We start from the raw sequence: 27,422 nt of genomic DNA, 5'->3' as shown, positions 1-27,422 counted from the left end.
ACATGTTCAGATGGGCTATTTTGGGGTGGTTCGATGCGCGCGTTCTTATCGTCGCACTGTGCTTATTGTTTGGAGTACGCATACATGAGGAATTCAGGTGAGTGACGCTAGAAATTATGCTACGATGAAAAATCCTTAAATATTGTTGGTTTACGTCCAACGCAAAACGGTTTACTGTTGCTGGTATCTATTAAAGCGCATGTAATAGTTTTTCTGTAATATAAACTGTCTATGTTGTATAACCTGTCTATGACTATGGTAATTCAATCGAATCGTGTCCTTATTACGCTAGAGAATAACTATTTAGGCTCTGAGTTATGTTTTTATTTCTCAACATAAACAATACAGTATGACATTATAGTCTGTCACTATAGTCTATACTAGTCCAGATGCATTCAGAGGCTCCGAAATGGAGCCGCCTATACACATTTCTCTTTAGCATGCTCTCTACCAGTGTCCTCCTTTTAAAATGCTCACAGGAGACAGATCATGAAGCTCAACAAACAAAAATCCTCACAAGCAGAAAGGGAATTTGGAGGGACTTTGGGTGAGTAAAATAGTGTGTGTTTTATTAAAAATAATACTAATTTTGAATGTTAATTTTAAAAAGGGATATTGTGCAATCCCATCTCGCCCCCACTCAGTCAGTCTCCTCAACTCACCTCACTTATTTGGTCTCTCTTCCTCTTCTCCCCTGAAGGTGCCACCTGCATCCCTGTCTTCCTGCCCCTGACGGTGCTTTACCTGCTGTGTGTATGTCGCTCCCCTGCGGCCAGCGTGCTCCAGTGGCCCCCTGTCCTGCCCCCCACAGCCCAGCTATGGGACCCGTTGGCCCCTGTTCTCATACTGGGCTGGATGGCCCTCCAGAGCTTCCTTTACCTGCTGCCTATGGGGAAGGTGAGACCAGCTGTTAATTATGAATACCTTTGAGTTCTTGTCGATTGACTGTGTTGTCATGTGAGGTTTGGCTGATATACAGTGGGGAAAAAAGTATTTAGTCAGCCACCAATTGTGCAAGTTCTCCCACTTAAAAAGATGAGAGAGGCCTGTAATTTTCATAATAGGTACACGTCAACTATGACAGACAAAATGAGGGAAAAAAATCCAGAAAATCACATTGTAGGATTTTAAATACATTTATTTGCAAATTATGGTGGAAAATAAGTATTTGGTCAATAACAAAAGTTGCTCAATACTTTGTTATATACCCTTTGTTGGCAATGACACAGGTCAAACGTTTTCTGTAAGTCTTCACAAGGTTTCACACACTGTTGCTAGTATTTTGGCCCATTCCTCCATGCAGATCTCCTCTAGAGCAGTGATGTTTTGGGGCTGTCGCTGGGCAACACGGACTTTCAAATCAAATCAAAATCAAATCAAATTTTATTGGTCACATGCGCCGAATACAACAGGTGCAGACATTACAGTGAAATGCTTACTTACAGCCCTTAACCAACAGTGCATTTATTTTAAACAAAAAAGTAAGAATAAAACAACAACAAAAAAGTGTTGAGAAAAAAAGAGCAGAAGTAAAAAATAAAGTGACAGTAGGGAGGCTATATATACAATAGAATAAAGTGACAGTAGGGAGGCTATATATACAGGGGGGTACCGTTGCATAGTCAATGTGCGGGGGCACCGGCTAGTTGAGGTAGTTGAGGTAATATGTACATGTGGGTAGAGTTAAAGTGACTATGCATAAATACTTAACAGAGTAGCAGCAGCGTAAAAAGGATGGGGTGGGGGGGCAGTGCAAATAGTCCGGGTAGCCATGATTAGCTGTTCAGGAGTCTTATGGCTTGGGGGTAGAAGCTGTTGAGAAGTCTTTTGGACCTAGACTTGGCACTCCGGTACCGCTTGCCGTGCGGTAGAAGAGAGAACAGTCTATGACTAGGGTGACTGGAGTCTTTGACAATTTTGAGGGCCTTCATTTTGAGGGCCTTCATTTTCTATGGGGTTGAGATCTGGAGACTGGCTAGGCCACTCCAGGACCTTGAAATGCTTCTTACGAAGCCACTCCTTTGTTGCCCAGGCGGTGTGTTTGGGATCATTGTCATGCTGAAAGACCCAGCCAAAATCTCACGATACATGGCCCCATTCATTCTTTCCTTTACACGGATCAGTCGTCCTGGTCCCTTTGCAGAAAAACAGCCCCAAAGCATGATGTTTCCACCCCCATGCTTCACAGTAGGTATGGTTTGGATGCAAATCAGCATTCTTTGTCCTCCAAACATGACGAGTTGAGTTTTTACCAAAAAGTTATATTTTGGTTTCATCTGACCATATGACATTCTCCCAATCCTCTTCTGGATCATCCAAATGCACTCTAGCAAACTTCAGACGGGCCTGGACATGTACTGGCTTAAGCAGGGGGACACGTCTCGCACTGCAGGATTTGAGTCCCTGGCGGCGTAGTGTGTTACTGATGGTAGGCTTTGTTACTTTGGTCCCAGCTCTCTGCAGGTCATTCACCGTGTGGTTCTGGGATTTTTGCTCACCGTTCTTGTGATCATTTTGACCCCACGGGGTGAGATCTTGCGTGGAGCCCCAGATCGAGGGAGATTATCAGTGGTCTTGTATGTCTTCCATTTCCTAATAATTGCTCCCACAGTTGATTTCTTCAAACCAAGCTGCTTACCTATTGCAGATTCAGTCTTCCCAGCCTGGTGCAGGTCTACAATTTTGTTTTTGGAGTCCTTTGACAGCTCTTTGGTCTTGGCCATAGTGGAGTTTGGAGTGTGACTGTTTGAGGTTGTGGACAGGTGTCTTTTATACTGATAACAAGTTCAAACAGGTGCCATTAATACAGGTAACGAGTGGAGGACAGAGGAGCCTCTTAAAGAAGAAGTTACAGGTCTGTGAGATCCAGAAATCTTGCTTGTTTGTAGGTGACCAAATACTTATTTTCCACCATAATTTGCAAATAAATTCATAAAAAATCCTACAATGTGATTTTCTGGATTTTTTTTCCTCAATTTGTCTGTCATAGTTGACGTGTACCTATGATGAAAATTACAGGCCTCTCTCATCTTTTTAAGTGGGAGAACTTGCACAATTGGTGGCTGACTAAATACTTTTTTTCCCCACTGTACATGTCTCTGTCTTACCTGCAGCTGTCTGAGGGGATGGTGCTGAAAGATGGATCGAGACTCAAGTACCCCATAAACGGTATTGTAGGGTTGGCGGGTGCAATAGAGCTCGCCAGCTTGTAGTCCTAAATGAGTTACCTCTGGTTCGTTCAGCCATTCCTATGGGGAAAATTAATGGAGAAAGAATAGGTTTTTGTGATAAATGCTGAAAATAAGGTCTGAGGTTAACACAGGCTTGGGAGATCTCATACGTTTTGTTCTATGAGATAATATCAGTCAGTAGGCCTCCTGTAGCTCAGTTGGTAGAGCATGGCGCTTGCAACGCCAGTGTTGTGGGTTCGATTCCCACGGAGGGCCAGTATGAAAAAAAAAAAGTATGAAAAATGTATGCACTCACTAACTGTAAATCGCTCTGGATAAGAGCATCTGCTAAATGACTAAAATGTAAGTAGACATGACCTTTATGAATTATGAACGCTTTATGTGTTTTTTATTATTACATAAATGCTTCAAAATGGCGAACATGCATAAAGATGGCGGAATTCAGATATGACGTCATTGTGTTAGCACTATCCACTAAGTTTAAACTACGGAGTGCGATATGGTTCAATGTGCCAACAAATCAGCACAATCTACTTTTTTTGATTTTTCAAATTGTTGCCGTCTTGGAGCTAAAATTGGGATAATGTATACTCTGCTAATGACCATACAAAAAATGAGTAACGGAGAGCGATGTACAATACGGCGAACGTAGCAAAACAAGGAATTTGTGGTAAGTGCACAAAGTCTTGTATAACTGACCTTGTGGGGACACAATTCAGTCCCATTCAAAATCTTATTTTCCCTAACCCCTAACCCTTACCCTATCCCTAACCTTAACCCTAACATTAACCTGAAAACCTAACCTTAACCCTAAACCTAACCCTAGCTCCTAACCCTAAAACTCACCCTAGCTCCAAACCCTAACCTTAAACCTAATTCTAACCCTAACACAAATTCTAACCTTAACGCTAAACCCCCTGGAAATAGCATTTGACATTGTGGGGACTAACAAAATGTGCCCTGTTGGTCAAATGTTTGTTTGTTTACTATTCTTGTGGGGACTTCTGGTCCCCACAAGTATAGTTAAACACGTCCATGGGGGCCACCATCTTTATGCACCTCCGCTATTCACAAAAAGTGACGTTAGCTGATGAAGATTATCTCATAGGAAAAAAACGTATAAGATCTCCTAAACCTGTGTTTACCACAGACCTTATTTTCGTCATTTATTGAAAAACCCTACAAAAACTTTATTCATTTTCCCATAGGCTTTGCCTAATGAACCATGGCGGAGTTAGTGCCTACAAAATGACGCCCTTACTATTGCTCTCTATAGTAATGCTTTTTAAGCAGTGGGTTCCAATGTCAATCCTCAGTTACCCCTGTGTGTGTGTGTGTGTGTATAGTTTCAATTTCAGGCAGAGTTAACTGGTTATGTTTTCCTTTTATCTACTGCCTGTGTCCCCTCCTTGAGCTCTGCATGCCATTTATCTTGTTGTAAGCAACTCAGGCCAAACTCTACCTCTTTTTTGAATGATTCTCTCTCCCAACTAATTCTATTTTTTTGTATCTCTTTCTCTCTCTGCTCCCCCACCCTTTCTAGTTATGTTTCTATCTTTCTATCTTCCTCTACAGGTTTTCATGCCCTGTGCGTCACAGCTGTGCTGTTGACATTGTCACTATGGCTGGGGATGCCTCTGGGATATCTCTTTGAGCTGTTGTTGCCCCTGGCAGTGTGTGCTATTGGGGTGTCATTCCTCCTCTCCCTCTACCTCTACATACGCTCCTTCTGGGCCCCTCACCATGCCCTCGCCCAGGGGGGAAACACAGGTAAGGGTGGAGGATTAGGGAAATAATACATAGAAAATATATAGTTAACAAAATTATACAAAAACATGCATTAGAGATTTTCCTGTATAGGCTCAAGCCTGCTATATCTCACACAGGAAACCCTCTGTATGATTTCTTTATGGGACGAGAGCTGAACCCACGGATTGGAAGCTTCGATCTGAAATATTTTTGTGAGTTGAGACCAGGTCTGATTGGCTGGGTGAGTGGAAATGAAGCAAGGAGGACTAGATTTTATCAAGTTAAATATAATTGTGTTGATATATTAAAAAAATCTGATCTAACATACTCTCTTCCAATTAGGTGGTGATTAACCTTGGGATGCTGATGAAAGAGGTGGAGCTACGGGACTCCGCCTCCCTGGCCATGATACTGGTCAACAGCTTCCAGCTGCTCTACGTGGCGGATGCGCTGTGGAATGAGGTGAGAGGAGGACGGTCCACAGGAACAGTCCACAGAAAATAACAGGGGTATAACAGTGAAATAACAGTGGTAGCAAAGTGATCTCCAATGAGGATGCCAATTTAATTTATTGTGGTTGTACACTACGGATGTATCATTGAGCCCTGAATGAATTCATTACATTTCTGCAGTGCTGTATAGTGTTTCATTTGACAGTAGAATATGTGATGTTGCAGGAGGCTGTGCTGACCACCATGGACATAGTGCATGATGGCTTTGGGTTTATGTTAGCCTTTGGGGACCTGGCCTGGGTTCCTTTCACATACGGCCTGCAGGCTGCCTTCCTGGTGGTGCACCCACAGTCCCTCAGTCCTCTGGGAGCCACAGCTATAGTCACATTGAATGGTAAATCAAGTTTCAAGGTGGGGGGGCAGTGTGCATTCTTCTTATTTTAATCATTTGAATATTTTGTATATTGTATGTACCCTTATTAGGGGATTGTATTATTTTTTTCTTCCTGTTTTCTCTTCCTGTTTCCCTGTCATTAGGTGTTGGGTATTATATCTTCAGAAAATCCAACTCCCAGAAGAACCAGTTCAGACGGGACCCTACGCATCCCAGTGTTGCAAGTCAGTAGTCAACTTCTTGATTAGACTTCTGGTGTCTCCTGGCATGGCAACATCCACAAATTTTTTGTTAATAAACTTTTCTTAAATCAGTTTAACAGTTTTGAGAGGATAGATAGAATTGAGTCTTGTCTCTGGCGACAGCTTTATCGCTGTCTGTTTCAAATAGTATTTTCCATAATGGATCAAAGTGTATACAGTGGCTTGCGAAAGTATTCACCCCCCTTGGCATTTTTCCTATTTTGTTGCCTTACAACCTGGAATTAAAATGGATTTTTGGGGGGTTTGTATCATTTGATTTACACAACATGCCTACCACTTTGAAGATGCAAAATATGTTTTATTGTGAAACATACAAGAAATAAGACAAAAAAACAGAAAACTTGAGCGTGCATAACTATTCACCCCCCCAAAGTCAATACTTTGTAGAGCCACCTTTTGCAGCAATTACAGCTGCAAGTCTCTTGGGGTATGTCTCTATAAGCTTGGCACATCTAGCCACCAGGATTTTTGCCCATTCTTCAAGGCAAAACTGCTCCAGCTCCTTCAAGTTGGATGGGTTCCGCTGGTGTACAGCAATCTTTAAGTCATACCACAGATTCTCAATTGGATTGAGGTCTGGGCTTTGACTAGGCCATTCCAAGACATTTAAATGTTTCCCCTTAAACCACTCGAGTGTTGCTTCAGCAGTATGCTTAGGGTCGTTGTCCTGCTGGAAGGTGAACCTCCGTCCCACTCTCAAATCTGGAAGACTGAAACAGGTTTCCCTCAAGAATTTCCCTGTATTTAGTGCCATCCATCATTCCTTCAATTCTGACCAGTTTCCCAGTCCCTGCCGATGAAAAACATCCCCACAGCATGATGCTGCCACCACCATGCTTCACTGTGTGGATGGTGTTCTCGGGGTGATGAGAGGTGTTGGGTTTGCGCCAGACATAGCGTTTTCCTTGATGGCCAAAAAGCTCAATTTTAGTCTCATCTGACCAGAGTACCTTCTTCCATATGTTTGGGGAGTCTCCCACATGCCTTTTGGCGAACACCAAACGTGTTTGCTATTTTTTTCTTTAAGCAATAGCTTTTTTCTGGCCACTCTTCCGTAAAGCCCAGCTCTGTGGAGTGTACGACTTAAAGTGGTCCTATAGACAGATACTCCAATCTCCGCTGTGGAGCTTTGCAGCTCCTTCAGGGTTATCTTTGGTCTCTTTGTTGCCTCTCTGATTAATGCCCTCCTTGCCTGGTCCATGACTTTTGGTGGGCGGCCCTCTCTTGGCAGGTTTGTTGTGGTGCCATATTATTTCAATTTTTTAATAATGGATTTAATGGTGCTCCGTGGGATGTTCAAAGTTTCTGATATTTTTTTATAACCCAACCCTGATCTGTACTTCTCCACAACTTTGTCCCTGACCTGTTTGGAGAGCTCCTTGGTCTTCATGGTGCCGTTTGCTTGGTGGTGCCCCTTGCTTGGTGGTGCCCCTTGCTTAGTGGTGTTGCAGACTCTGGGACCTTTCAGAACAGGTGTATATATACTGAAATCATGTGACAGATCATATGACACTTTACAGGTGGACTTTATTTAACTAATTATGTGACTTCTGAAGGTAATTGGTTGCACCAGATCTTATTTAGGGGCTTCATAGCAAAGGGGGTGAATACATATGCACGCACCACTTTTCCATTATTTATTTTTGAAACAAGTTATCTTTTTAATTTCACTTCACTAATTTGGACTATTTTGTTGTGTATGTCCATTACATGAAATCCAAATAAAAATCATTTAAAATTACAGGTAGTAATGCAACAAAATAGGAAAAACGCCAAGGGGGATGAATACTTTTGCAAGGTACTGTATATGAAAACATTGGATGGTAGGAAGCACCACAGAGTAGAATCTGGGCCCAACAGAAAGAGCAGATAGAGTATGAATAATTTGTAATCTGAGCTCTCTCAAATGACTGCCAAAACTGAAAAAAATACTATCTTCCCCCGTGCCTTACTGTAGACCTGGAGACTATTGCCACAGCAACAGGGAAGCGCCTTTTGGTGTCAGGCTGGTGGGGCCTCGTCCGCCATCCTAACTACCTAGGAGACCTTCTCATGGCCCTGGCATGGTCCCTGCCATGTGGTAAGTAGAGAGAAAATACATAAGATCCTCTCTGTAGCCACCCTGCACGTGTGTCCATAACCAGTGGCTGTTTCCGGAATAGATAACAGAATTGAATGTCAGTGATACACTATCCCTCCTGCTACTAACAGTATTCTGATCCCCATGTACTGTTTGTCTTTCCCCAGGATTCAACCATCTTCTACCTTACTTCTATGTTGTGTACTTCACTGTCCTGCTGATTCACAGAGAGGCCCGTGACGAAAGGCACTGCAGGGCCAAGTATGGCCTGGCCTGGGATGCCTACTGCAGCCGTGTGCCCTACAGGATCTTCCCCTATGTCTACTGAGCTGAGCTGGACCGGAGTGGTCAGGGCAGAGCCGGGCCCCGGGGGCATGCGATAGGATAGCCAGTTTTGTTGTATAAAGTGCACGTTCTGAACCTCAACAGACTGGACTGAACAAATACTACTGAAATGCTGTCAATTCTCCGTCATAAAGAATATGTACTTTATAAAAGTGAACACTGTGGAGAAAATGACACTCCTAACTGGATGAACAGACCAGACAAGCTGACACCTCAGCCCAGCAGCTTTGAGTTGTTCACATTAGTGATGTCTGTCCAGTGAGTCTCTAACACGATCAATCTTGACCATCACCTTTTGTACTGATCTAGCCATACTTCCTCAAGACTGGACACTATGGGCCGGTTTCCCAGACAGATTAAGTCTAGCCCTGGACTAAAAAGCATGCCCAACAGAGAATCTCCATTGAAAGTGCTTTTTAGTCCAGGATTAGGGTTAATCGCTGTCCGGGACACCAGCCCTAAACTTAATTTCAAATGAATAGATTAGTCAAATTTCAGTAACTAATCTGAAGGCTATTCAAATTATCATGACAATTTATGCATGTATTGAAATTAAGGTCAGAGTGTAAGCCTATTTCTTTAATATTCACAACTGAAATGTAAGCCTTATTAGTTTACATGACCTTTATTGCATAATTGAATTTTAATTAAAAAACAATAAACATGTCAATGGTAATTGCAGTCAGAATTCATTTTTACAAAATGGTATACAAACAAATATCAGTCTTGCCCTGAATTTGAATTGAAAACAAGTAAATATCAGTCTCTTTATTAACTGTCATAGAATACCAAAATGTTCTCAATCTATTTCTTCAATCAACACACCCTTCGCTTTTCCTCTTCCCTTCTTCCAGCTTTCTTCAACTCTTTTCTTCTCCTTCTGCAAAGCACTCCTCTCATCCTCCCTCTTCACATGCTCGCCCCATAACCCAGCGGCCAGTCTTCTCACCTCCTGGGCATTATCAGACACCCAAGCTTGAAAGAATTCACATTTCTTCCCCGCCAGGAAATACTTGTTTCTCACATCCCCTTCATCTCCCTCTTTGTGCAGAGCTGCCCTAGCTTGGGATAGCACCGTACGGAGTTGGCTCAAAGCTGCCAAGGAGTATCCAATGACATCCTGCTTACTTCTCCCAGTCAGAATATGAGCTACAGCCTCCACAGCCCTGGCCGGTGCACTGGGGTCCTCTCGGTCAAAGTAGCCCCCGGCCAAAATGGCTGCCTCCCCTCCCTCAAGGGCCTCCTGAAAGGAGCTGAACACCCTGCCTGAGCCTAGGGCCTCGGACACAGTGAGAACCATCTGGCAAAACTCCTGAGTCAGGTCTGACTCGATGTCACCATTGAACAGGCGTAGGGCAAAGGTGTAGCCAAACAGCGCATTGACCAAGCCATTGCGAACAAGAGGGGATGGTTGGGAAGACAAGGAGCTCAGAGGTGGGATTTTGACATTGATTGGAGGCACACCGGGGGTTGATTTTGGTCCCTTGGCCTTACGCGCCTCTTTTCTGTGTTTTCCCTTACCCTTTCTTTGTCCCTGCTCCTTCACTGATTTCCCCACACTCTCAATAATTTTCCCAGAATCCTTGACTTCATTATCTGCAATAACCACAATTTGACTTTCTGCCTCTCTTTTTTCACAACTGGATAAACCTGACCCTTCTTTCTTTCGCAGACTCCCCTTCTGTCCTCCTTTATCTGTCTTCATTGCTTCTCTGGTCCTGCTGCCTCCCTGTCCTGCTGCATCATCTCCCTCTGGCTTGCCCATCTCCTCCAGTAGCTCCATCAGGGCTTTTCCCCCCTCCTCGTGCTGCTCCCACCAGGGTCTCCACAGGGGGACCAGAGCTCCTACAGCCCCACCCTTCACCAGACTCATAAACTTCTCCTTCTCCTGGCTGCTCAACAGGTCCCACAATGCCTCCTCAGAGAGAGCATCGATATCCAGCCCCGAGAGCCTGTCAGCCAAGTCCAGCTCCTCAGCGTTTTCTACCCCCTCATCGATGTCTCCAACATTTGCAGAAACCACCTGCCCTGCTTCTTCATCGTCTCCTAACTCTTTGAGTTTGTTTAAAATGTCCTCAATCTCCTCCACACTCCCTTCCCCAGATGACTGAATCTCTGCTAACCTGGAGAGGAGCTCTAAAACCTGAGCTCTTTCCTTTGTCTCCTCACTACCTCCCATCTCCTCCTCGTCGGTCTTTAAAACACTCTCCATCCCTCCCTCTGCCCCATCTGCCATATGTCTCAGCCTTAGCAGAATATCCTGCATCTTCTTCCTCCCCCCACTCTCTGTTTCTCCCATGTCTTTCAGCTCCTGTAACACAGACTCTTTATAAAATTCCTCTGAGCACACGGAATGATTTGTACTCCGGTAGCATTCCAGGCCACAGTAAGGTACATTGCATCGTGGACAGGTATAGTAAGAGGGTTGGCATAAGCACAGCCCGCACACTTTGCTTTGTGTTGTGGCATCTGTATAGTCCGCATCTCCATCCTCTTTCCCAGTAGCTGGTGTCAGAAATTCACTGTTATTGGTGGTTCCTCTGGCAGGAAGCTCAATTCCATCTCTAGTGACAGTCTCTGGCTCTGTGTCAGTCCATTCACTGCAGTGGTGCTCTTCCCTTGGTCCAATGTCAGTCAGCAACTTCCGCACAGATGGAGGGATTCTCTGTCTAAGTATTGGATTCATGATTTTGGGTGGGCAAATTAGTTCCTACTTCTCATTGCATGCAGATGTAATACTGTTGAGTGAAACGATGAACGTCCAATTTGCCTGAAAGGAAAGACAGATTTTACAACTCGAGGCCACTCACAGCATTGAATTTAAGATATATTATAACTTGTTTCACTACCATGGCCGTACCTTTAGAAGTCTTCTCAGTACGTCGTCAGACACATGCAAATCCCAATACTTCAATATGTCGTACAGTAATTACAACTTGTTCGGCGTTTAATCAACCTAAAACTGTCAAAGAATTCAACATGTGAGACTAAGTATTTTGGACTAAACGTTGGTGAAACTCCTGCCGTAAATGGTTTCTAAGCTTGTCGCTATTGGATGACGCCTCCCCGTCGTAAGACGGTCGCAAAAACAAATAACTGCCAGACATGGAAGATAGTTTCCAATAGATACCACAGCCACAAAGTAAAAAAAAAATATATCGTAAAAATTCATGAAAACAAAAATGTGCTTTTTGGTCTTAATTTAATGTTAGGGTTAGGCATAAGGTTAGCAATGTAGTTAAGGCTAGGGTTAGGTTTAAAATCACATTTTAAGACGATAAATTGTAGAAATAGGCGGGGTGTATGACTTTGTGGCTGTGGTAACTAGTGACAGCCATAGAAACTGGATTATGAAATGGGCTGCATATCAGGATCTTTCGGAATACTTCCCTCACGTTTAAATTCCTATGAAAAAATCGATCAACAGCTATGAAAAATGTGTAAAACACTCAATCCTAAATTAACTTGCCAGTATTGACTACACCACTAAACAATCAACACCAGTGAATACACCCATGATCACAGTTCACTTTCATAGCAGCCACTTTGTATTCCTTCTAGCATCTATGCGCTCTCCTCCTCTCACCTTTTCCCTAAGCTTGTGGACTTCAATGCACAACACATCAGCTGTATGTGGCCAGGCAAAAAAAACTTTCCAAGCCAGACCATATCTTAACTGCTACACACAGCCTACACCGTTGTCACCATATTAGCTAAAGTAACTTCATAGTCAACATAGCTAATAGAACTAAGGAGTTAGTAAACCCGCTACAATCATGCAGTAACATTAGTGCACAGTCAGTAAGCAGTTTAGCACTTACACCGACAGGCCCTGGTGGCAATAAATTAGTAAAGCCAAAAGATTACCTTGACTTGGAAGAGTTCCAGTGGTGTGTTGGATAGTCATAGCCCGCTAGCTAACATAGCATCCCTCTGTTTGATTATGGTGTTTGAGTAGGCTAAACTAGCTAGCTGCATTTGCTAGCTAAGTATGTGAAACTGAAAGTGGAGAAAAAAAACAATCTCTCTCTCTTGCGTCTACTTCATTTTGTAAGAAATGAATTTGTCCAAAACTGTTCAACTATTGTCTTTCTCTCTTTCAACTACTCACCACATTTGATGCACTGAAGTGCTAGCTAGCTGTAGCTTATGCTTCCAGTACTAAATTAATTATTTGACCCTTTGATTGGGTGGACAACATGTACATGTCAATTCATGCTGCAAGAGCTCTGATAGGTTGGAGGAGGTCTTCTGGAAGATGTCATAATTACTGTGTAAATCAATGTAGTCCCCTGTAGCTCAGTTGGTAGAGCATGGCACTTGCAACGCCAGGGTTGTGGGTTCGATTCCCACGGGGGACCAGTATGAGAAAAAAATGTATACACTCACTAACTGTAAGTCGCTCTAGATAAGAGCGTCTGCTAAATGACTATAATGTAATGGAAGGGGGTGAGAACCATGAGTGTCCTAGGTTTTGTATTGAAGTCAATGTACCCAAAGTAGGACGGAAGCTAGCTGTCCTCCGGCTACACCATGGTGGTACCCTACCCTAATGCTGTTGAGGCTACTGTAGACCATTGCAAAACAGTGTGTTTTAATCAATTATTTGGTGACGTGAATATACTTAGTATAGTTTTATCTAAAAAGGATAACTTTAAATATTTTATAATTTATATTTCTATGAAATTCACTGAGGATGGTCCTCCCCTTCCTCCTCTGAGAAACCTCCACTGATAAGCACAGGTCATGCTGTGGTATTATTTTACAGCAATGAATACATGAATCACATATCAAACTTACAACTGATATTGTTCCTGTGGATATACAGTACCAGTCAAAAGTTTGGACACACCTACTCATTCAAGGGGTTGTCTTTATTTTTACATTGTAGAATAACAGTGAAGACATCAAAACTATGAAATAACACATATGGAATCATGTAGTAACCAAAAAAGTGTTAAACAAATCAAAATATATTTTATATTTGAGATTCTTCAAATAGCCACCCTTTGCCTTGATGACAGCTTTGCACACTCTTGGCATCTCCTTGATTACCTTTTAGTTTTTTCAAAAGGGGGCGAGAGAGGACAGAGGAGAGAGGACACAGGAGTTCAGCAAATCCAATTGAGAAAGGGCCTATGAGAGATGTGTATATGGGACTATAAAAGTGTTGGCAGATAAATAATGTACAGGACATTAGTAGCGCAAAAAAACTAGAACATCACATTTAAATGTAGTAAGGTATTTGAAGCAGAAGTTGAATCAGTGTGAGAAACCAAACTATTACTCTCCATTTGCCTTCAAACAAAGGAGAAGGTAAGGTGTCAAGCTTCACCTGATGGAAGAGTCCAGCCAGATGGGGAAGGACCATCATGTTTAGGGGGAATGGGCACTCGTGAAGGTGGTATCAGTCATTCCACTAATGTGTATTCTTCTGTAGATGCTAATATCCCACTCTTGGCTTCTCCAGCTGGGCTACACAATGTCTGTTTTTGAAGGGGAAGTGACAGGCAGAAATGTATTCTTGTGTGCTCCTGATAACTCATTCATGAAAAAATTAATTGACAAATGCATTGAAACTGAAAATTAGTAGTGTCTGTCATTCAAACCTAGGCGTGATTTGGTTGGGGGGGCCCCCCACCCCTCTTGACGGCAGAGAGAAAAATGTTAAGTTTTAAAGTTAATTTCCTGCAATTCTACACATTTTGCCATGGGGTTTATAGATTTTTTTGCAGTTTTAAAGCTAACTTTGCCTCGATTCAGCAGTCTCATCCAGATCATCGTGGCATTTGTAGTTTTTTATGATAACCACATTAGCACCTAATTAGCATTTCATTTTTTTTTTTGGGGGGGGGGGGGGGGGTAAATACAGGTTAATATATTGATAAGTCACCTTGTCCAAGAGAGATTTACACAGTTATCAAAACGTCAAGCCAGGGTAAGCCTACACGAAACACAGACTTATTTGAAGTATTTCTAATTGCCCTATGGGAAAAATGAATGGTGGAAAAATGATTGGAACCATTTCCCTGTTTGACCGCAAGGTTTTATTGGTATTATTACTCATACTGTGGTGGTACTCTATTCTGCCAGGATTATTATAAATGTAGATAGCTGGGTAGGCCAATTTACCAATCTTTTTTTTGTTTGTTGCTGACATAGACTAATTTACGGACAGTCAGTGACTGACAACAAGATGACAACTGCTGAGGCACAACCACATTTTGAAATTTCACCTTGTGTGTTTTACTACTCTAATACTTATAATAAGTAATAAAAAAAACAAATAGGGGGTGGAGGGGCCCTAGGTGATAGCCTATGTCGTTTATGCCCAGGGCCAGCCCTGCATTTACATATTGCTTGGCTTTGACACTAGCTAACTAGCATATTTTATAGCAAGCTAACGTTTGTGTCTTCGATTTTTAAATAGCCAACTCACGCGTAACCATATCGTAGTATTTGGTATTCTTGCCGTGTGGTCGTACAGCTTGAAATTTGCCCTAAATCATATGCATAACATTGTGGTCCTGTGCATGAATGAGAGTTACATGTTTTTTTATCGACCACCACACATGGGCGGGATCAGAGAATACCACATCATAGGTATGCCTATGACATTTGAGTCATTTAGCAGACGCTCTTATGCAGAGCGACTTACAGTTAGTGAATGCATACATTTTTTCATACTCGTCCCCCGTGGGAAACGAACCCACAACCCTGGTGTTGCAAGCGCCATGCACTATCAACTGAGCTACACGGGACTGCACAATGAAATACTTCCTGTGGAGTTTAGTCCAACGGTAGTTATTTCTGTAAATCCACCATGGCTACTCCCGTCTCCAGTAGTTGATCTAGACGTGTTGGAGAGACTACAGAAAGATAGGGAGGGTGTTGATCCAGCTGATTTCTTTAAGAGACGTCTGGAAACTGTGTATCAGGATTTTGTGGCCATTTACACAGATGGTTCAAACGATCCAAGGACAGGACGTACTGGGTCAGCATTTGTAGTGCAGGAATGTGGGGTGGAAGTCAGGAAACGTATTACAGATCATCTGGCTGTATATACGGTGGAGCTGATGGCCATACTGTTGGCCTTGCAGTGGGTGGAGGAAGCTAAGCCAGACAGAATAGTTATTTGCTCTGATTCATGCGCAGTGTTAATGAGTCTCCAGTCCTTTAGCTCACGTAGCAGAGAAGACCTGATTTATGAGGTGCTACAAACCTATGGCAGGATTAAACAGATGGGTATTCCGATAAGATTTACTTGGGTCCCAGCCCATGTGGGGGTGGAGGGGAAAGAGGCGGTAGATGAACAGGCTAAACAAGCACTTAGTAGTGGGGATGTTGATGTTGAAGTGTCAATGAGCAAGGCATAGGCAAATGTGATATATACAGTGATGGTGAAGAGATGGCAGGAGCAGTGGAATAGAAATAATAAGGGAAGGCATTTATTTCAAGTACAGAGGAAAGTTGGGGAGGGGAGGATGGCAGTAAGGGACAGAAGAGAGGAGGCTATTTTTACAAGATTAAGGGTGAGACACAGCCAGTTGAATAAGACATTAAACGTGATAGGAAAGCATCCATCAGGAAAGTGTGATTATTGTCAGGAAATAGAGACTGTGGAGCATGTATTGCTACAGTGTGGGCAGTATCAGAGGGAAAGAGAGAGGATGAGATTTAGTATGAGGGAGAAGGGGATACAGGAAATTAGTTTAAAGAGTATATTGAGTAGAGCGTCATTAGATATAGTCTCAAATGTTTTGTTATCTTTTTAAGAGAAACGGGGTTGGCAGGTAGGATTTAGTTTATCCCGTTCTCTGGCCCACACTCCAGTACGGTAGGTGGCAGTAATGCACCATAACGTTGGATGCCAACCGCCGATAAACCCCACTGAAGAAGAAGAAGAAGAATACTTCCTATTTTCATTCTCCAGACCAAACACCATTGGCGAAACACACGATCAGTACACTGCGAGACTTTGGTGAGCTATAAAATAAGTTTACATTCTGTGTTGTAACTCATAACAAAGGAACTCAAAAGTTTCATGACATTTTAAATATTGTCTCTTAAAAAGTGGTCGTTGTTGATGTCGACAGGAAATATACAGTTTTCTACTGCTCTGGCTAGTCTAGCAATAATGTCAGTTGCTAATGATTAACCACAAACTGTACGAATAATTGCACTAGTTGTTGGACATTTGATTCACCGTTTATTCCGGCATAAGTCTGAACAAACAAACTAATAAATCAAGCGCTGTTGGTGACCATGGTTGAATCAGGTGTTTTAGTGCATGGGCTGGAACAAAACCCTGCACACCCTTTGGGTCTTTCAGGATTGTAGAACACACTGACATAACATCATCCATCTTATTTTGAACAGGTTGACCATGCAGCTGTTTGTGCGTGCTCAGACTCTCCACACCTTTGAGGTGTCTGGGTTAGAAACTGTCGCCCACATCAAGGTAAAGTATAGCACTACTTTCCCTTGGTCTGCCAACGTTTTTGGTTTAAAAGTTAATTGATGACCATGAAAGGTTTACCGCATTCAGCTCTTTGTTCTCTTCCCTTCTCCACAAGGCTCATATTGAGGCATTGGAGGGACTCTCCTGTGATGACCAGGTGGTTATGCTGTGTGGGGAATCCCTGCAGGACGATGCTGTGATTGGCCAGTCGGCACTGGAGTTCAGCACTGTCGAGGTTACCCCCCGACTGTTGGGAGGCAAGTGATCAATAATTAAACATTCTTGAACATTACTGTAAATATGTGAAATTATTAAGGTCTGAGACATTTGTTTCTGTACCATTATTTGAAAAGATTATTTGGAGGGGCTTGCTTTGATTAATCATTTCCATTTCCTCTTCCTATCCCAGGCAAAGTCCATGGCTCCTTGGCCAGAGCGGGGAAAGTCAGGGGACAGACTCCCAAGGTGGGCTTGTGTGTTTAATATAAATTAAATGAACTACTCAAATTAATGTGGCATATTCAGCATTACTTGCTCTTCTGGCAAGTTTGCTTTGCCTGTAGTGTGCACGTCAAGACGTCACACCTCTGACCCTTTGTTTATAACCATTCTCACAGGTGGACAAGCAGGAGAAGAAGAAAAAGAAGACAGGTAGGGCTAAAAGGAGGATCCAATATAACAGGCGCTTTGTGAATGTGGTACCAACATTTGGCAAGAAGAAGGGACCCAATGCCAACTCATAAAACTATTTGCCCAAAGCCTTGTGTCTGCTGTCTCATCACAGTTCAACATTGACATGACCATTCACGCAAGTTCTGTCATTTGTGATTACATTTGTCATTGGGCTGATGGTCACTGTGATGAAATACAATAAAACTCTGTGAGGAAAGAGTGGTACTCTGCACTAATTTGATGGTTCCATTACATTGGGTGAATTGAGCAGTTGAATGATTGGCTGTCTTTCTGATGGTTAAGAAGCAGATGAAATGGACTCGAGGGCTGCGTTTAGAGGCAGCCCAATTCTGATATTTTTTCCACTAATTGGTCTTTTGAAAAAATCAGAATTGGGCTGCCTGTTTAAATACAGCTAAGGTGGCATGAACACAAGGTAGTTCAAGATGTATTAGTCGTATGTGCAGGATACGCATGGTATACATCATCCAACGAAATGCTTACTTGCACAAGGTAGGTCCAAGTGCACGTTCTCAATTTATTTAATGTATTATAGACAAGTCACACTGACAGATGATGAGAATAGTCTTTGGCATGTTCTCATCCAGTATGCCAAGATCACTATCTGCCAAAGTGATCTTGGATATGACCATGGCTTATACTTCAGCAGCTTCAAATAATTCCATCTGACAGAGCATCTTCACGTCTTCCTGTGTGATTTCCCCACAGGGTCAGCTATGACCACGACTCCCCAAGCAGCCAAACCTGAAACAGAAATATTGAGTTGACTGCACCTCAGAGGCCCTGCTAGAATACTTTGAATAGCGTCAACTCATATAGCGTTTGAAAGCTATCCATGTAGGGAAGCCTTTGATTTCACCTGCTCAGTAATGTTGGATCAGTTGCTGTCACTACAATGCAGGAGATACATTTAGACATGCTGCCCGTCATAAATCACAATACTCACTTGCTGCAAACGCGATTTGTGCGACAGTTCCTATTGAGGTTGTCCCACCTTGCCGCATTACTTTTCGGGCTGCTAGGAAGACATATCCAGCTCCTAACAGCAGACCTCCACCTGAAAGAATCCGACAACTCCAGCAGCTCCCAAACATTTGACCCGCAGCGGGTGATACTGAGCCCTGTGGTGCGGGCACGGACTCTGGTGTTGACATTGCCAAAAATCTATGGATTTATGCTAACTAGCTAGTTAGCTGTGCTCGATGTGATGATAACAACCAAGCAGTTTACTTGACAAATTACTATAATTGCTTATTAAAACGTACATCCGACAGTTAAAAATGTGATCCCGATCCCCGTTACGACCACTGAGGTATGAAAAGAACGATTACGACTGCATGTGTTGTGCATGAATCTGACCGCAACCTTCAACATCAGATTAAATTAATGACGTCCTTTTCTCATGCCGGAAATGGGTGCAACCGGCAAAAGGGTCCCCAACACCGGTCCGCCGCCATGTGACAACATCATTATATTCATGATCATATAAACTACATTATCATTTAAAAACGTTACTCTGTCCATGAAATCGAATTGATCTTACAAAATGTAATAACAGAAGATATCCAATATAAAAAACTAGGCAGGATTGTGTTGTTTACATTTTATTAGCCATACAGTGTTGTGACCATCACAACAAGCGCTTTCGGCTAGCCAATACTGTTAATTAATTATATACAACAACAATATTCTTGTAGTAAATATGCTTTGTTCCAATGTAACAGAGCATGTGCAAGTTGTGAAGTCTGGGAATCATTGCCTCTTATTTTCAACAATTTCTCATTCAGTGAAACAAAGCACTTAACGACCCTTAAACTCATTCATACTCAACATAAATGCGAACATAATCTTGTCTCTTTAGAGGAGGTGGTGAAGCTCAAGTCTACTGGTGTGTCATCTGTCATTGTATGGTCTCTTCCCCTTCACTTTCAAATCAATGTGAAGAAGCAATCTGGTGCCCGACGGCACAGTTGATGACGTGGCACGCAACCATTGGTTGATGAATGTGACGTCTGAGCAGGGGAACACGACCAGCATGTGAGCATGACTATTTCTGGGATCTCATAGGGCCCAATCCTCTCGCAATGTTGTCATCGGTCTCTGCAGCTTCCTTCAGCACCTGCATCATGAGGGCATTCCTCTTCCTTGTCTCCTCCATTCTCAGTGGGTTAGCCTCCGGTAGATTCTGATGGTCAAATTGGAAAAAGGCTGATAATGCACACACAAACAAAAAAATATATATTGTAAAGTGGTTGTCCCACTGGCTATCATAAGGTGAATGCACCAATTTGTAAGTCACTCTGGATAAGAGCGTCTGCTAAATGACGAAAATGTAATGTAAATGTAATAATGCAACATGTATTCTTTCACAGAAGTTGACACCAAAACAAAGCAGGGTATAATGTTCTTGAAGACTGTCTGCTCTGCTGGTTCTTATTCCTTTCCCCTTTTGATCAGTTGGCTGACTGATTTACACATCACGTCTCATAGATGGTATAAATATGACCAGGAAACCATCAGGAGGCCTGTTTCAGTGGGAGGCAATTGCAGATGGTTGCAGATAGAAATTAAATATATAGAACAGACATGATTCCATGTTCCAATCCACATGACACATTTCTATCTGCACTTTCTCTTATGTCTCTGGTGAGTGTTAGTGACAGACTATGCCATTCTATGGCTGGTCAATTCCAGTGGTTCCCAAATCTTTTTCTCTCAGGCCTCCCTTCCATCATTTTGCAAGTTTAAAGCTTATTTCCTGCAATTCTACACATTTTGCCATGTCTTATGTGTGTTCATGTGATATCCCAGTGATTCAAACATTACAACAAAATCAATGGGCTAAAAAACCTAGCAAAAAAAACCTAGTTGACATGGGCTAGTTGATCTGGACATTTCTGACAAGTTATAAATAGCTCTCCAAGGTCTGCAATGACTGACATGAGAGGAAAACTGCTGATGTACTACCCAATTTCGAAATTGTTCTTACACCGACCCCTCGCACCCCCCAGTTTGGGAACTACTTAAGCACCACTAGGAGGAAAACCTACTGCTGGACAAGTGGGCAAAGAGAGACAACCATAGCGTCATGTCCCTATCTATATCCGATAGGTGAAACTACTGGCAAGCCATTTCCCATTTGCAAAAACAAAATGTAATGCACAAATCATACACATTTGATTAAAAGGTCAAGCAGTCCTTTGCTCGGTTTAAAAAGTCAGTGCTGTGCAAGTCAAGTACTTTGATAGCAGCCTACCTTGAGCATTTCCCTCTTCCTTTCCTCTCCTGGGGTAATCACTGACCACATTCCATATCCAATGCCAACCACACCGACAAACCCAGTAGATATCAGGACAGTGCGTAGACCACTCATTATGTTAGGCTAGTTGGTATCCTCCTTGGAAGACGAATTGAGAGTATGTTTTTGATTAGCAATCCACTGTTATGTTTTTGTTGTGACTGTTAGCTAGTAAGTTCATTAAGAGGTGCTCAATGTCCGCTGACAGGCATATGCAGTGCATTATGGGATAGCCTACCCTTATAAAACATTTTTTTAGGTGAGTTATGTGATGTCATGTCAAACCACGTTTTTCTTTTTTAATTCAAGAAGTGGACCATATTTCTGTTTGTGTTGACCAATATTTTAATGTAAATGTAAGACGGTGCATTATTAACAACATTTTGTAAATGCGTAAGGACCACTGACGATAAGCTTAATTGTGCAGTTTTCACTCAAAACCAGCAGGTGTCAGTCAAGTAGCGTCTTCCTTGCCAAATACAGTACTGTTCGGTTCACTTTCTCTTCAGAAAATCAGCTGTGTCGCTGTGTGCACATTGGCAGAAAGTGTGTGTGTGTGTGTGTGTGTGTGTGTGTGCATGTGTGAGTCATAGTGTGTGGGGGTGTATTGAGTGTTGATAAGTGCTGATAATATGCATTCATCAGTGTCAGGTAGGGTGGAAAGAGAAAGCATTGTTAAGGTTCAGTGCCAGCTAATGTAACTTGCTAAAAATATATAATGGAACTCGCAGTTCTACTGTGATATTATGCACTAAAATGGACACCTAACTCTTCAGGAGTGTGTGACATTGTGAGCAATTATCATTTAAAAAAAAAAATTCACCTCCCTGAAACATTTTTTTGTACTGTTTAAAGGTGCATCACTGATAATAAAATATGTCTACCATTTTATATACAATTTAACAATATAAGATATATAATATCTTACCGATCTGCTATTTTCTTGATTGTGTAAAATGTATTTAATATCTTCTTAAATGTTATTAGAAGTACATGTTGCTGTAAGTGAGGCAATGTGCTTTATTGCTTTCTAAGAGACATCGTTTTTTCCTCCAAGTTTTTTAGACTCAGTACTTTGTACTTTGTCTTTCATTTCCTAAATATCTCTTAGCCATAGGCATACTGTAACACTCTGACCCTTTAGAACTATGTGTAACATTTTGCACAAAATACATAACAGCACATTACATTTTCCCCCTCACTATTTTTCCCTCCCTCCCTTCCTCCTTGATAGCTGAGTCAATAATAACACTTTTAACTCTCCCACCCCCACCCCATCCCATCCTCCATCCCACCCCCACCCCATCCCATCCTCCATCCCACCCCCACCCCATCACATCCTCCATCCCACCCCCACACCCCACACCCCACACCCCACACCCCACCCTCATATCATCTTCCATTCCTTTCCTCTCTGATTGCAACAGTAACGCTTGCGAATGCCAGTTTCCGTTGCCATGACACCCGTGTTTCCCGAAGGTGCTATGTGCACAAGAGTCAACATCCATGTGTACATTATTTGTCTGATTACGGTTTAAATCCTGTACCACTCTGTTTGCATGTTTAGTTTTGTCCTAGTACATTTTTGTCTGAGTGTATTCTAGTATTCTTGAATATTAATGCATGTGTGTTTGTGAATAGCTCAGAAACAGAACCGGTAGCATTCTTCACACCAACATGTAGTCCCCTTTCCCCAGCTGTTTCAGTGTTATATTTCACAGCAGCAAACAGATGAGACTGAGAGAGAGGACAGACATGCCTATTGTTGTTTACTGCTGTATGTTTGCTATAATCTGAGACACATACAACCTGTTCATTGATGGATCTGGGCTCTCTTCAGTTTGCATTTTTGGGTACAAATGGGAAGCAGTGGTGTGTTTGTGCATGCGTGTGTGTGTGTGTGTTAGAGAGAGAGAAGGTGGGAGGGAATACATTATGTGTTCATTTGCCTAATGTACCTCTATTGACATATTAGTGAGCATGTGCCTTTTACTGTGACATTTTGTAGAAAATAAGCCCCAGTGAAGAAGTCGTGCTTCTTCAGTTGCATGTTGCAGATTTGGTTGCAGATTGGGGAAATCTATTTGCGAGTTAGCCATAGCATTTACCACTGATAAAAAAGTGATGATATGCAGATGTTATGCATAGGCTGCGTTGCTTATTCAGGGAACCAAGCTTGTCTCCAGACATATTGACTCACTGGGAACATACTACATGACACACATACAGTACATATTCAGTTTACTGAGTCTGGTATCAACCAGTTCAGTCCATTCATCTCAGACATGCATTGCTCATAGATTACATGTAACCTGCATATTTAAACTAGGCTGTCGCATCGTGACAGATCCTCAACTGACACAGCCCAAATGGAGAGTATTTAATGCCCTCATTTGTCTTTGCAGTCCATGGCCAGTTGTTTAATAAGCCCATCCAGACTCCCCTGTCTCTCTCACCCAGCTATCTCCACATCACCCTCTTTTTTCTAACCCCCAGTAATTCATCCCCCTTTCCTCTATCCACTTCCCCATCTCTCCTTCCCTTCCAGTTAAGGTCTTTTCTTATTTCTGGCCAGGTATAACTATCAGAAATCTTCTCTAATGTATCATTCATATCTCCCCCCAATTGCCTCCCACTTTCTCTCTGACTACTCCTGTGTAATTAATTCCAAATATAGGTGATGGGTTCACTTATAGAAACCCAATAATTTAGCAAATTGTTAATCAGCCTCTTTGCCAACTGTACATCAATCGGCGTTACATACAACCAATGACTTTTACTATTCCCTGTATGTGTGGACACTATGTCTGAGTCATAACATTGGCTGATGTCTTGCTTTGCTTACACTTTATAAGGAGGTGAGTAGAGTATATGCACCAAGTAGAAATCCTAGTGTATTTTAATTTGTGTGTATGTGTGTTTGTGTGAGTGCGTGCGTGCGTCTGCGTGCGTGCATGTGTGTGTGCACGTATGTGTGTGTGTGAGAAAGAGAGGGAGAGAATGTGTGCTTTTGCATATGCTGTACTTTATGTTTGAAACTTATCAATTGTAACCTGTTTCCATGGCAACATCTCTCTTGAGGCAGAGAGGAGGGAGAGAGTGCAGGGACGGAGTTGAGAAAATTATTATTATGGACGGGGGGGGGGGGGGGGGGGCAAAAAGGAAGAGCCCTAGAATGAATGAAAGATATGGTATGGACTGTCAAGTATCTGAGAGAGGGGAGGGAGGGAGAGCGAGAGAGAGGGCATTTATGTGTGTCACGTTGTATAATGATTAGAAGACAGGCGCAGGAATACGTATTAGGGGTTTTATTACTCCTCCCAACACCAACACGTATATATATACAAAGGGGATGTAACCCAAACAAAGAGCAAGGTGTAACCTCTACACAATACACGGGACGAGACCCGTAAACAACCAGAGCACAATACACGGTACTCACGAGACCAACGGACATGGGCCAATAAGGAACAGAGGGCACATATATACACATACTAATCAGGGGGAATGGGAACCAGGTGTGCGTAATGAGACAAGACAGTCTGGGGTTGGTGGTAATGATCCATGTCAGTGACGCCTAGAAAGCCGGTGACATAGACCTCTGGAACTGGTGAATGGATTGAGCAGCAGTACCGGGGGGGGGGGGGGGGGGATCCGTGACAATGTACATGCTTACATAAACGTGTGGTGTGTATATAATATGACATGTGTGTTGTGTGTTGCGTGTGTGTGTGTGTGTGCGTACGTGTATTTGTGTGTGTGTTTGTGTTTGTGGGTTTATGTGAGTAATGTAGAGATATGGTTTGCTGTGCATCTGAGTTGAATAAAGATAAGTGATGATAATGTATTTGCTGTATCATGCATCTACCTATACTTCAGTGCTGCCATGTGTGTAAAGCCTATTTTGGATTTGATTCTGAGTTTTGAGTGAGAGCAAGAGAGTGAGGCAGAGACCGGGTGAGTCAATAGGAATCTAACACAATTATGTTGCCATGGTGACACCGTATAATGAGATGCAGTCTATGTCAGGTTGCCTGTCTCTACCTCTCCCCCCTCCAACTCTCCCTCACCCACTCACCCACTCTCCCCTCCAACCCCCCATAATTAACACACTCACTTCCTCCATCACACTTGCTCTCTTGTAGATCTACAATCCTGAGCTCTTGTTTATTGTATTCTTCTCATGGTGTATGCCCAGCACCCTAAGAATATATTGGAATAGAGACATAGCAAAGGTATGACCTTCAGAATACTTCCCCCTTTTGACCTTCCAATGTTCTTTTGATCACCTGTTACTTACAGCTATTGAGACAGATCCGTCACCTCCCAATCATGCATTGAATTGATTTCATTTGCATTTTTAACTATGAACACCCAGTGCACCACAACTGGACTAATGAATCCAATTCTTAACAAAATAGGCTTTTGAATGGTATGTTCAAGAAAATATAGATTTAGACAAGAGAAAACACAGTAGTTGAACTACATAATATTTGAACACATTGCTATTTTATTAGAATATGTGAATTGCTGTTTGTGAACTGTATATCATATTGTATTCTAATGAATACAAACTAACGCACCAACAAATATAGCATACAGTGATGAGAGATGTCTAGAAGACAGTTACAAATAGTTATTCTTAAATATATATTCATTCATTCATTCTGATCAACTGCATTATTACATTCATTGATGGTCAACCAGGGGCCCCGTGTAGCTCAGTTAGTAGAGCATGACGCTTGCAACGGCAGGGTTGTGGGTTCGATTCCCACAGGGGGCCAGTATGAAAATGTATGCATTAACTGTAAGTCGCTCTGGATAAGAGCGAATGCTAAATGACAAAAAAAAAAAAAAAAAGAAAAACATAGCTATATTTCCCCTCCTCTGTGACCCGCCATTTTGTGCTTTAGCAATTGTCTGTGATTGACTCACATTGTTGGCAGGGGTTGAGGAGTTGTTGTCCTGTTTTTTAGAGTTTTAGAGGGAACTGTCATGATACAGTGCCTTGCAAAAGTATTCATCCCCCTTGGCGTTTTTCCTATTTTGTTGCATTACAATCTGTAATTTTAAATGATTTTTATTTGGATTTTATGTAATGGAGATACACAAAATAGTCAAAATTGGTGAAGTGAAATTCAAAAAATAACTTGTTTCAAAAAATAAATAATGGAAAAGTGGTGCGTGCATATGTATTCACCCCCTTTGCTATGAAGCCCCTAAATAAGATCTGGTGCAACCAATTACCTTCAGAAGTCACATAATTAGTTAAATAAAGTCCACCTGTGTGCAATCTAAGTGTCACATGATCTGTCACATGATCTCAGTATATATACACCTGTTCTGAAAGGCCCTAGAGTCTGCAACACCACTAAGCAAGGGGCACCACCAAGCAAGCAGCACCATGAAGACCAAGGAACTCTCCAAACAGGTCAGGGACAAAGTTGTGAAGAAGTACAGATCAGAGTTGGGTTATAAAATAATATCAGAAACTGAAAATCCCACAGAGCACCATTAAATCCATTATTAAAAAATAGAAAGAATATAGCACCACAACAAACCTGCCAAGAGAGGGCCGCCCACCAAAACTCACGGACCAGGCAAGGAGGGCATTAATCAGAGAGGCAACAAAGAGACCAAAGATAACCCTGAAGGAGCTGCAAAGCTCCACAGCGGAGATTGGATTATCTGTCTATAGGACCACTTTAAGCCGTACACTCCACAGAGCTGGGCTTTACGGAAGAGTGGCCAGAAAAAAGCCATTGCTTCAAGAAAAAAATAAGTAAACACGTTTGGTGTTTGCCAAAAGGCATGTGGGAGACTCCCCAAATATATGGAAGAAGGTACTCTGGTCAGATGAGACTAAAATTGAGCTTTTTGGCCATCAAGGAAAACGCTATGTCTGGCGCAAACCAAACACCTCTCATCACCCGGGAAACCTGTTTCAGTCTTCCAGAGATTTGAGACTGGGACAGAGGTTCATCTTCCAACAGGACAATGACCCTAAGCATACTGCTAAAGCAACACTTGAGTGGTTTAAGGGGAAACATTTAAATGTCTTGGAAGGGCCTAGTCAAAGCCCAGACCTCAATCCAATTGAGAATCTGTGGTATGACTTAAAGATTGCTGTACACCAGTTGAACCCATCCAACTTGAAGGAGCTGGAGCAGTTTTGCCTTGAAGAATGGGAAAAAAATCCCAGTGGCTAGATGTGCCAAGCTTATAGAGACATACCCCAAGAGACGTGCAGCTGTAATTGCTGCAAAAGGTGGCTCTACAAAGTATTGACTTTGGGGGGGTGAATAGTTATGCACGCTCAAGTTTTCTGTTTTTTTGTCTTATTTCTTGTATGTTTCACAATAAAACATATTTTGCATCTTCAAAGTGGTAGGCATGTTGTGTAAATCAAATGATACAAACCCCCCAAAAATCCATTTTAATTCCAGGTTGTAAGGCAACAAAATAGGAAAAATGCCAAGGGGGGTGAATACTTTCG

General features: G+C 42.3%; 4 protein-coding genes across 7 annotated transcripts; 2 read left to right on the top strand and 2 right to left on the bottom strand.

Moving 5' to 3' along the window:
- Positions 1-38: 38 nt before the first annotated feature.
- Positions 39-9,154, top strand: LOC311099607 (delta(14)-sterol reductase TM7SF2-like). Of its 4 annotated transcripts, XM_084140321.1 has the most exons (12): positions 62-97; positions 480-547; positions 701-897; positions 3,114-3,168; positions 4,767-4,961; positions 5,078-5,181; positions 5,283-5,402; positions 5,618-5,786; positions 5,930-6,010; positions 8,007-8,129; positions 8,297-8,834; positions 8,895-9,154. In XM_084140321.1, the coding sequence occupies exons 2-11, from the start codon at positions 490-492 to the stop codon at positions 8,455-8,457; spliced, it is 1,263 nt and encodes a 420-aa protein (XP_083996447.1). In that variant the 5' UTR covers positions 62-97; positions 480-489; the 3' UTR covers positions 8,458-8,834; positions 8,895-9,154. The 4 variants fall into 4 exon arrangements, with proteins under 4 accessions (XP_083996445.1, XP_083996448.1, XP_083996447.1 ...); XM_084140319.1 differs by having other exon boundaries at positions 39-97; positions 8,297-9,154; XM_084140320.1 differs by having other exon boundaries at positions 72-97; positions 455-547; positions 8,297-9,148.
- On the bottom strand, positions 9,087-11,501 carry LOC311099602 (zinc finger HIT domain-containing protein 2-like). Its single transcript, XM_084140314.1, has 2 exons — positions 11,335-11,501; positions 9,087-11,244 (listed from the first exon to the last, which is right to left on the bottom strand). Exon 2 carries the CDS (start codon positions 11,158-11,160, stop codon positions 9,274-9,276), a length of 1,887 nt encoding a protein of 628 aa, XP_083996440.1. The 5' UTR covers positions 11,161-11,244; positions 11,335-11,501; the 3' UTR covers positions 9,087-9,273.
- A 4,892-nt stretch (positions 11,502-16,393) lies between these two features.
- faub (FAU ubiquitin like and ribosomal protein S30 fusion b) lies at positions 16,394-17,839 on the top strand. Its single transcript, XM_084140337.1, has 5 exons — positions 16,394-16,455; positions 16,854-16,935; positions 17,051-17,192; positions 17,345-17,400; positions 17,553-17,839. Exons 2-5 carry the CDS (start codon positions 16,861-16,863, stop codon positions 17,676-17,678), a joined length of 399 nt encoding a protein of 132 aa, XP_083996463.1. The 5' UTR covers positions 16,394-16,455; positions 16,854-16,860; the 3' UTR covers positions 17,679-17,839.
- Positions 17,840-19,579: 1,740 nt separating this feature from the next.
- Positions 19,580-21,086, bottom strand: uqcc3 (ubiquinol-cytochrome c reductase complex assembly factor 3). Its single transcript, XM_084140344.1, has 2 exons — positions 20,885-21,086; positions 19,580-19,813 (listed from the first exon to the last, which is right to left on the bottom strand). The coding sequence occupies exons 1-2, from the start codon at positions 20,999-21,001 to the stop codon at positions 19,676-19,678; spliced, it is 255 nt and encodes an 84-aa protein (XP_083996470.1). The 5' UTR covers positions 21,002-21,086; the 3' UTR covers positions 19,580-19,675.
- Between the last annotated feature and the right edge of the window lie 6,336 nt (positions 21,087-27,422).

The sequence above is a fragment of the Coregonus lavaretus genome (assembly GCF_964263955.1).
Source record: "Coregonus lavaretus genome assembly, chromosome: 24".
Classification (NCBI taxonomy): Eukaryota; Metazoa; Chordata; class Actinopteri; order Salmoniformes; family Salmonidae; genus Coregonus; species Coregonus lavaretus.
This window is presented reverse-complemented; position numbering and strand designations above follow the sequence as displayed.

What these genes read in the sequence shown, in the direction of transcription:
- LOC311099607 (XM_084140319.1), top strand. Translation starts at nt 490, where the DNA reads ATGAAGCTCAACAAACAAAAATCCTCACAAGCAGAAAGGGAATTTGGA. An exon ending in GACCAGGTCTGATTGGCTGG is followed by an intron (nt 5,182 to 5,282) that starts GTGAGTGGAAAT and finishes TCTTCCAATTAG; the next exon opens with GTGGTGATTAACCTTGGGAT. An exon ending in GGCATGGTCCCTGCCATGTG is followed by an intron (nt 8,130 to 8,296) that starts GTAAGTAGAGAG and finishes GTCTTTCCCCAG; the next exon opens with GATTCAACCATCTTCTACCT.
- LOC311099602 (XM_084140314.1), bottom strand. Translation starts at nt 11,160, where the DNA reads ATGAATCCAATACTTAGACAGAGAATCCCTCCATCTGTGCGGAAGTTG.
- faub (XM_084140337.1), top strand. Translation starts at nt 16,861, where the DNA reads ATGCAGCTGTTTGTGCGTGCTCAGACTCTCCACACCTTTGAGGTGTCT. An exon ending in AAACTGTCGCCCACATCAAG is followed by an intron (nt 16,936 to 17,050) that starts GTAAAGTATAGC and finishes CTTCTCCACAAG; the next exon opens with GCTCATATTGAGGCATTGGA. An exon ending in TCAGGGGACAGACTCCCAAG is followed by an intron (nt 17,401 to 17,552) that starts GTGGGCTTGTGT and finishes CCATTCTCACAG; the next exon opens with GTGGACAAGCAGGAGAAGAA.
- uqcc3 (XM_084140344.1), bottom strand. Translation starts at nt 21,001, where the DNA reads ATGAGTGGTCTACGCACTGTCCTGATATCTACTGGGTTTGTCGGTGTG. An exon ending in GGAAGAGGGAAATGCTCAAG is followed by an intron (nt 19,814 to 20,884) that starts GTAGGCTGCTAT and finishes TTTGACCATCAG; the next exon opens with AATCTACCGGAGGCTAACCC.